This window comes from Ctenocephalides felis, unplaced genomic scaffold (assembly GCF_003426905.1).
Source record: "Ctenocephalides felis isolate EL2017-DRISC unplaced genomic scaffold, ASM342690v1 CF-g0.4_SCAFFOLD_00845, whole genome shotgun sequence".
NCBI classification, from domain to species: Eukaryota; Metazoa; Arthropoda; class Insecta; order Siphonaptera; family Pulicidae; genus Ctenocephalides; species Ctenocephalides felis.
The window spans coordinates 2,086,783-2,096,470 of NW_020536999.1; the positions used below are offsets into that span (position 1 = coordinate 2,086,783).

The window sequence follows — 9,688 nt, forward strand, 5'->3', positions numbered from 1 at the left end:
ATTAAAATGATAGTGCCCGTAAAATACTAATCACTTTGCTTACTTGCACAACAGTATGAAAAAACTAAATACAAATGAAAAATTAAATTTTTTTGGGCCCCTTGAAGCGCGAGGCCGTCGGCGGCCGCCGACACCGCTGACGCCTAGCGCCGCTACTGTATATATGTATATATATACATATATATATATATATATATATATATATATATATATATATATGTATGTACTTTTTGTAGGTTGTCGATCTAGTCACCCAACACACTGGCAGTGTGACATTGGCCATTGGAGATGGTGCCAACGATGTGGCCATGATCCAAAAAGCTAACGTTGGTGTTGGCATATCAGGAGTCGAGGGTCTTCAGGCTTCTTGTGCCTCTGATTATTCTATAGCACAGGTAATTTACCTAAAAATAGACAAATAATTATTCTTTTTCCCTCATAAAGAAAATATTCGACCTAGGAATGTGTTTTTTCATTTCCAGTTTCGATTTCTCCAAAGGCTGCTGCTGGTGCACGGAGCCTGGAACTACAGTCGAATGTGCAAATTAATTTTATACAGTTTCTACAAAAATATTTGTCTTTACGTAATCGAGTTGTGGTTTGCCATTTATTCCGGATGGTAAGAAAACAAAATTTGTACTAACCTCCAATGACAAATTATGTTTAATTGATTTTTGTATTTTAGGTCTGGTCAAATTTTATTTGAACGCTGGACTATTGGTTTATATAATGTTCTGTTTACTGCAATGCCTCCTTTGGCAATGGGAATATTTGATAAAGTCTGCTCTGCCGACACCATGATAAAGTAAGTTTATACATTGTATATATATATATATATATATATATATATATACTAGCTGACCCGGAAAAGTTGTTTTGCTAAGTAAGGTATATTCTAAACAATTTCTAGAGAATCAAAAATATTAGTACTTTCAGTGTATAAGAATGTTGTTTGAAAGTTATAAACCCCATTAGTTTGTCTATATTTTATCAATACAATCAAAACTGGCAGTTTTATACTTTCTATAGAAAACATGGTATAATCCAATCCAAGTCATTTTTTGGTCTTTCGACTTATTGATTACGTTTCAAGGTTTTCAGATTTTTTTTGGATTCTGGATTTTGTGTATAATTGTAAATAATACTACTGAGCTTATACAGAATTTTCAAATTTTTGCGAGGAGAGGTAGAAAATGAATCAAGTATTTCTTCTTTGACCTGATTTTTGAAAAGATTCAAGTAACATTCGAAGAATTAAAGTAAATTTAATAAAAAGTATATATGTAGAGCAGGGCGAGGCACAAAGATCCAATTTGACTTTGAGCAAATATAAACTATATTGTAAAAACCAAAACAATTATATCACAACAAATAACACATTTCAAACGAACAATTATCTGACTACGTTCAGTAAAACTGCCCGCTACCTCATCATTGTAGAAATGTGTTATATTGCTGTCTTTCAAAAATTTGTAATCTAGACCTTTTTACCCCATAGACAGGGTAACTTGGAATGGCCAGGTGGCAAACAGGTTTAATGTCTTATTTTAATTTTAAAGGTATTTTACAAAATAATTACATTTTTAACTAATGCTAAAAAACTACCAACGGAAGAAAATACTTTTATTATGGATTTACAACGTTTATCTCCCGATAGTAGGGTCATAAGGTTATAGCTGGTTATACATCTTTTTCCTTCTACTTTCAAATATTGTTTTTAAACAATGTACTTAATTTTACTGATTTTGACACATCGTTGGTAGACCTTTTTACCCCGGACCTTTATATATTACTATTTATTCTTCGATAAATTCTGGGAAATTATAACTGAGAAAATGTTATTCGACAAAATGTCCCTTTGATCGATACCAAATTTAGGTTCTGAATTTAAATAACATAAATTAAAAATAATATAACCTAGAAAATGTTTTATAAATACCAATGAGTATATAATTATACAAATAAGATCTTTTAGAGCACCGTGTTTGAGAAAAATATGCCAAAAAGTGCATTTTCATATTAACATTTCAAAAAAGTTGATATTGTTGAGTTTGCAGTAATACTTGCGGCCCTATTACATGATTTTACTGAATTGCGAATTTATAGCTGTTTTTTGTAAGAAACATGTATGATTTTATATTTTTGTAATTTAGTACACATATTAAGAAATAACATACTAAAATTTTGTAACTCTAGTATAACGTTTTATATTTTTAAATATTTTTCAAAATACTCATCAAACCGTGGACTTGCAACTATTGGAAACTAGATATGCAAGAGTGCATTTGCTTACAAAATTGCACATTTATAGCTTTTTTGTTAGAAACATATGTGATTTTATATTTTTATAATTGAGTACATATATTAGGTAATAACATACTAAAATTTTATAGCTCTAGTATAATATTGTATATATTTTTAAAACATTTTTCAAAAGTACTTTTCATATCATATCCAACCGTCGATTCGCAACTAATAAAAATCGAGTATGCAATTTTTTAGTTTCTTCTGTTGGAAACATATTTGATTTTATATTTTTATAATTCAGTACGCATATTAAGGAATAACATTCTATAATTTCATAACTGTATTACAACGCTTTATATTTTCAAAATATATTGCCGTCAATTTGTTCACATTAAAACGTTTACTACAAATAAATCATAATTAAATAATATTCACGAAAAATATCCCATTAAACGTAATTGAACATCATCTGTCGAAAACATTTGACATTTGACGTCATCTACAAAAATGTTCAAATTAAAAATGTAAAGTTTCTGCGCGATTTTGAAATAATATCTCACCTTTCCGACAACCTACTGATTGGCACGAATTTTTCAAGACTAAGACTGGCCAAATCGGTTTACCGCTTTCGAGTTTTACCGAATCATTTTATCGAGAGCTTCATTTTTATATATAAGATATATATATATATATATATATATATATATATATAAAAATATGATAATTTTTTTTAGATATCCGGCCTTGTACAAACCGTCCCAGAGTGCCCAATTATTCAATGTCCGAGTATTCTGGGTATGGATCTTCAACGCCTTACTCCACTCTATCTCATTGTACTGGTTACCTCTGTTTATCTGTGATTATCACGTTTTGTGGAAAAATGGAAAGGAAGGTGGATATCTCGTCTTGGGAAATATGGTTTACACGGTAAGAATAGAATTATAATAACAAATGATCGAAAAAACAAGAAACTAGTAGTAAATTGCTGTATATATACTCTTATATATATATATATATATAGCATACCCAGCCTTGCGTTGCAACGGCCCTTATTAAAATCCATCTGATGGAAATTTGAATCCGTTTGACAACCAAATTTCAAACCTTTTGTTATAAAAAATTCATATCAATCCAAAAATAAATAAAATCCTGATTGAAATTTGAATATGATGGATCAATACTATTGATTAAAGTGCTTTTTTTTTAAACTTAAATAATAAATAAACTGAAATAATTACTCATTTGAATAAATGAGTACATTACAAAATGTATAATGAATAACCAAGTGATTTTTATAAATTTGTGTGACTTTTATGTGTTAGTATCCGAACTAATATGTTGAGCAAACCAAATAAATATAAATTATAAATTTATTCATCTAATACTTTCCGTAGATATTGATAATTGACATTTCATTTTTTTTGTTTACAACTATCAAAATTTATTTAAATCTATAAACATTATATATTTCTATTATTTTGAATATAGCATTTTGCCTAATTTGTATATAACTGTTGTATATATTATAATATATCTGTTCCTTTTTCAATTAGTAAAAATAATATATTTTTAGAATTGTCATTTTTTTTCAAAAATCATAAATCGTTTTTTCTCGAAGTTTCCATAAATATTGACATTTGTCATTTTAAACTTTTGTTTTTTTAGTAAATTTCTGTCAAAATTTATGAAAATTTATAAAAAATATAAAACTAAATAAATATTTCCTTCTTGGTCGAAATTTAATATAATATGATATAATATATTTTCTAATAATGTTTTGTATCTACAATATTGCCTATAACAAAACTTGGAATAATTAATGTATTTGTTTCTTATTGAAGAATTGTCGTTAAAAATTCAATTGAACTGTCAAACTTTTGTTTATTATTAATGTTAAATTTAATATGCCGTCTTTTTAATGTGATCTATAATGTTTATTTGTATCTATAATTTGTTAGGCAATATTGCCTATAACATAACTTGGAATAATTAATTTATTTGATTCTTATTGAAGTAAGTCGTTAAACATTTTTTTTGTGAAATGTCAAAATTTTGTTTATGATTAATTTTAAATTCAATATGCCGCTTTTTTATTGTCATCTCTGATCTATAATGTTTTGATGAAGTTTTGGTTTCCGAAATAATTTGGTAAGCTAATCAATTAAATCTAAATCGTAAATCTATTTATATAATTATTTTCATAAATATTGACAAATGACATTTAATTTTTTTACATGTCAACATTTATTTAAATTTTTAAGCGTTGATTTTTAATTAGATTTAAAACTGTAAACAGTGATTTTGAATATAGCATTTCATCAAATTTGGATTTAAATGTTGGATATTTCTATATATGTACATGTTTTTGAATTTTATTTTTTGAAATGCCAAATTTTTTTTTTAAAAATTATATATCGAAATTTCCTGAAATTTTGACATTTGTCATTTTAGTGTTTTGTTTTTTTTTTGGTCATTTTCTGTCAAAATTTTTAGAAATTTATAAAAATTATATATTTATATTTCAAATTTACTTTTCAAAATTTCCTATAACCTAAGTTGGATATATATGCACACGATAAGCCAATAAAATTTAAAATCGGTTCAGTAGTTTGGGCGTCCATCGCGAACCAACATCGTGATACGAGATTTATATATATATAGATATATATTCTTTTCAGTATGTGGTTGTGACTGTTTGTTTTAAAAGCTGGTTTAATCTTCAACTCGTGGACCTGGCTGAGCCATTGTTCCATCTGGGGTTCGATACTCTTATGGTTCCTCTTCATACTTATTTACAGGTCAGCTTTATTCAAAATCTTTAGCACAATTAAATCTAAATAATAATTTTAATATCAATTGTTATTTTTATTTTAGTAATTTCTGGCCAATAATACCAGTGGGTGCAGTCATGCAGGGCACCGACAGAATGCTGTTTTCAACTCCTGTCTTCTGGTTAGGATTGATTCTGATACCGGTTGCTACAATGATATTAGATGTCACCGTCAAAGTGTAAGTGGATAGTGATAAAAATTAGTAATGTGCTAGGTCAAATTTCAAACAGATTACTTGACTTGAATCAACTCGTATCAGAATATTTACTGTGAGTTCTCACATCAGATAATTTATCTGACTGAGTCACAAGATCTATGAACTACAGTTCGGCTTATTATATCCGGAATCGAATTTCATGCATATAAATCTCAAATTGCATGCCGAAAATGAGATAAGAAAAAACTTATATTATTTGATAAAATATTTAATATAACATTATTTTTTAATTTTATATGCCCATTACAATCAAAATCAAATGGTATACATAATATATATTTGAATTAACAATTAAAAAAAAGCTTATAACGTAAAATTTCTATTTTTGAAAACATCGAATCTTATAAATAAACTTAAGGTAGTGGGATAAGATAAATGTGATATAATTGACTCCAGAGGTACCCAACACTAATATATCTACAATGGACATCAGCTGCGTTCTCTGCAAGAGCGATAGTACTGAAAATAGTAACTTTGTTTTAGTAAATTAAATATGAAATAATAAAATTTATGGATATCATATCACCTTAAAAAATACGTAACTCAGATTGACTTAAAATAGTCTACAATTTGTTGCTGAATACAATTTTCGGGCTCTTCAATCAGAATATCTTTTGTCAAGTCTAAGGCAGTTTTACCTTCGTCATTTTTTACATTGTGTACTACATTTTTTTCTAATAATAATTCAACGATTTTCAGATGCCCATTTTTACATGCGCAATGTAACAACGTATTATTTCCAAGACTTCTGGCATTTAAACAAATTTTAGTATCCAAATCGCGATCATCCAGCAGTGATAGCATTTTTTCTCTACTTCCAGTGTTAGTAGCTTCGATATATAAATTATCAATGCATTTCAGTAGTTTTCCTGTTTTGGATTCTACAAGTGCCCTGGTGTCAAATGGTGTCTGATTTTTATTGTTTTTGATATCATATTGCGCGTTGTTTGATATAAGTATTTTGGTAAAATTATTGTTATTTAATTTTACTGCTATATGCAGAAGAGTATCGCCACTGGTGGATATGCGCGCATTTACATCTCTGTGCTTTTTGAGTAAGGTCTTGGCAATCGCTAATTTATTAACGGCAATCGCGTAATGTGATAAATTTAGACTAACACTGTATTCTTTTTCATAATCAGTGTTATCTTTTAAAAAAAACTGGAACAAAACCTTCTCTTCAAAACTTATCTGAGAGCGACATTTCCTTTCAAGAAGCGCATAATAATTTTTATGGAGAATGATTTTATAATTATCGTTGATAATGTGGCGTAATAAAAATTTAACGACTTTCCTTCTTTTGTTAATTATGGCATGCTGAAATAGCCTCGATACTAGTGTAACTTGCGTATTACAAATATCAACGTCAGCTTTTTTTCTCAGAAAATAATTAATTATATTTATATGACCCTCGTTGATGGCACAATGAATTGGAGACCAATTATTAATATTTCTACTGTTAATATTAGCATCATTATTGAGTAAAAATTTTACGATTTTCCATCGATTATATCTAGCCGCAAGGTGCAAAGGTGTTTCTTTTTTACGATTGATGGCATCAACTGGAGCACCTTTTTCTACCAATGTTTGAGCAAGTTTTAAATGCCCTGTCATAGCTGCATAGTGCAAGTATGTATAGTTTTTTTCATTAATCGGGCCTATATTAGTAATACGATCTTTTAGCAGTAATTCAACAATTTTTTCACGACCACTTTTAGCAGCTTTTGATAAAAACTTATCGTAGTTTTTATCGACAAGATTTAACAACAGCCTTACTATTTCGTTTTGATCACAATCAACAGCATAACACAACGGACTTTTTCCATAATTGTCGAAAAAAATTATGTTTGCACCTTTTTCTATCAGTAACTGAATTATCTCAATGTGACCATTTTGAGCTGCATAATGCATTGCAGTTGAATGATTTTCATCGATAGAATTGGCATTAGCTTTATTGCTCAGCAAAATATCAACAACCTTCGTATAGCCTTTACGAGCAGCAATATGCAGTGATGTCGATTTTCCGTAAGTAACATTAACCATGGCTCCTTCTTTCAATAAAATTTGGACGATCTCATGTTTATTATTAGTAACTGCAACATGCAAAGGTGTATAAGCATGTTTAGCATTATGTGAACCTTTGTCACAACTAAGTAGTAGATCGTGATTAGATTTCAATAGAATATTGGCATTTGCTCCATGCTTCAGAAGAAACTCTGTAATTTTTACATTGCCTTTAAAAGCGGCGTAGTGTAATGGAGATCCGTACTTGATGTCCCGACCATTTATAACTGCCCTCACAAAAACCGGGTCTATTTGCGACGAAACTTTTTCAATGTCCAAATCTATTTCATTTTTAATATCGTCTATTAGTTCGATAAAGTTTTTGTCAAGTTTTTGGAATAATTCGAATAATTTTGAAAATTCTTCAAAGCGTTTGCAATAATATTCTAATGCCAGCAAAACTTCGCCATAATTAACTTTATCGATGAAGCTCGTCCAAACTAGTAGTAAAATTTCTATATAATTATTTTCGCTAATTTCTAGAATTAAATTCTTCAATTCTTCATCTATACTAATGTGTTTTATATTTAGTATATCTAACATTTCTTCAACACTAATTGAATCATTTTCTTTGTTTGTTTTCAATTTACTATATTTTTCAACAATTTCGACATAGCTCCATACTTCTGTTTCTACTTGTTTATATGCTTCGCCCAAGCGATAGCCACATTTTGCTCTCAAATAGTTTACCCTGCTGATAAGCAAATCGCAAAAACTCTTGGTATAATAAAGCTCTTGGGTATACGGTGTTTCACTTAATGGAGATCGTAGGTTTTCTTGTAGAATGTTCAATAATAATTTTATTTGCTTAGAAAAGTTAGAAGCGTCTAGATTACTAGAAAATGTTTTATATATACATCTAAAATATTTTGGAAACAGAAATATTTTGTCGTGTTCAAAATTAAATGATTTGGACAATATATAAGTGCCATCAGGGCTGCAATCATGAGATTTATACTCAGCACAACAGTAAATAATTATTCGAAGTATCATATTTAGTGAATCGTATTTTTTCTCTTTCATCAACTCAAAAATTTTTCTTACGTAGTGCACTTGTCCTGCATACTGAACCGGCGAGCTGCCATCAGTAGAATAGAAGTTATAGCCTGCACCAGCCTTTAAAATGCATTCGATTCGATTATAAAAATCACTAAATCCAACATGTAATTCTCTGATATAAAATCCATCACTGCTGAAATAAGCATATTCATTATTTTTTAACTGGGCGCGAACTTTCATTTCTGTTACTGTAATAAGATTCATGTAAACTTTGAAAACCTTACTCATGCCTATACTAATATCAAGACCTTTCTCAATGAACAAGGCGGTTATATCTTTATCATGGTGAAATAAGTGCAGCAGTAATTCATCAAAATTACAAGCTGAAGTAAGTTCTTCAATGTTAGCCTTTTCTAGTAACTCTCTAATTAGATCATCAGGTGTCTTTTCTTTAATTGCTTGAATAACAATTTTTTCGTAAAATTCACTGTCAATCATATTCATTTTCAAACAAATTGCAATGATATTAATTGCCTTAGTTTCGCAAAGTATTGGAATTAGTTTGTTTCTCAACCATTTTTTATCATGACTAATTTTTTGAAGAATATCTGATACGATATTCATATTTTCGTTATAAGCTGCAATATACAATGGATTACTGTCAAAAAAACTTGATTGTAACCTGTTTTTCAAAAATTCAGAACTGATTTTTTCTAAAACAGCCTTTGTAAAGCAATTTGATGCAATTTTCGAACAATCTAATAACATGTTATACAAGTTAATTTGATCAAGTGTGTCGACAACTCTAAGAATAAGTTTTACGTCTACGTTGTCGATGGTTTGTATCAAAGTTTCAATAAACACGAGTAATTCACACCTTACATCATTTAAAAAATAATGTTTCAATAACATTTGAATCTTGCAATATATATTCAAGATGGGTTTCTTATGATGTTTTGCTTTCTGTTTCAAAAACTCTAAAATTTGTAGTTTTTCAGTTATAAGAATTTTGTCAATCATTACATCCTTTACAAAACACTTCTCAAATTTGTCAACCTCAATAATCTTAAATTGTTTCCAAAAATAACGAGCGGCAAGATATTCAGCAAAAGTTTGATGTATGAATCGTAGTTTACCATCATTATCACGATCAATAATTCCCAAACTCTGAGATATAAAATTCGGTTCTATATTATCTATTTTTTCGTTGAATAGTATAAGTAAAGCCAATCTTTCATGATCTTTTATAATGCATTCATAGTCTTGTTCAGATCTGACTTTAATTAGTGGATCGACATTTTTAATACCTCGTTTCTCTTCATTTACATAT

The 9,688-nt window shown here is 28.8% G+C and overlaps 1 protein-coding gene across 1 annotated transcript in view; it reads left to right on the plus strand.

Moving 5' to 3' along the window:
* Nucleotides 1-9,688, plus strand: part of LOC113364028 (probable phospholipid-transporting ATPase IA) — a 63,424-nt gene that overhangs the window by 22,648 nt on the left and 31,088 nt on the right. Inside the window, 7 exon segments of the mRNA XM_026606490.1 lie at nucleotides 237-395; nucleotides 483-619; nucleotides 686-805; nucleotides 2,982-3,174; nucleotides 4,926-4,946; nucleotides 4,948-5,045; nucleotides 5,122-5,256. Coding sequence (XP_026462275.1) covers nucleotides 237-395; nucleotides 483-619; nucleotides 686-805; nucleotides 2,982-3,174; nucleotides 4,926-4,946; nucleotides 4,948-5,045; nucleotides 5,122-5,256 — 863 coding nt within the window.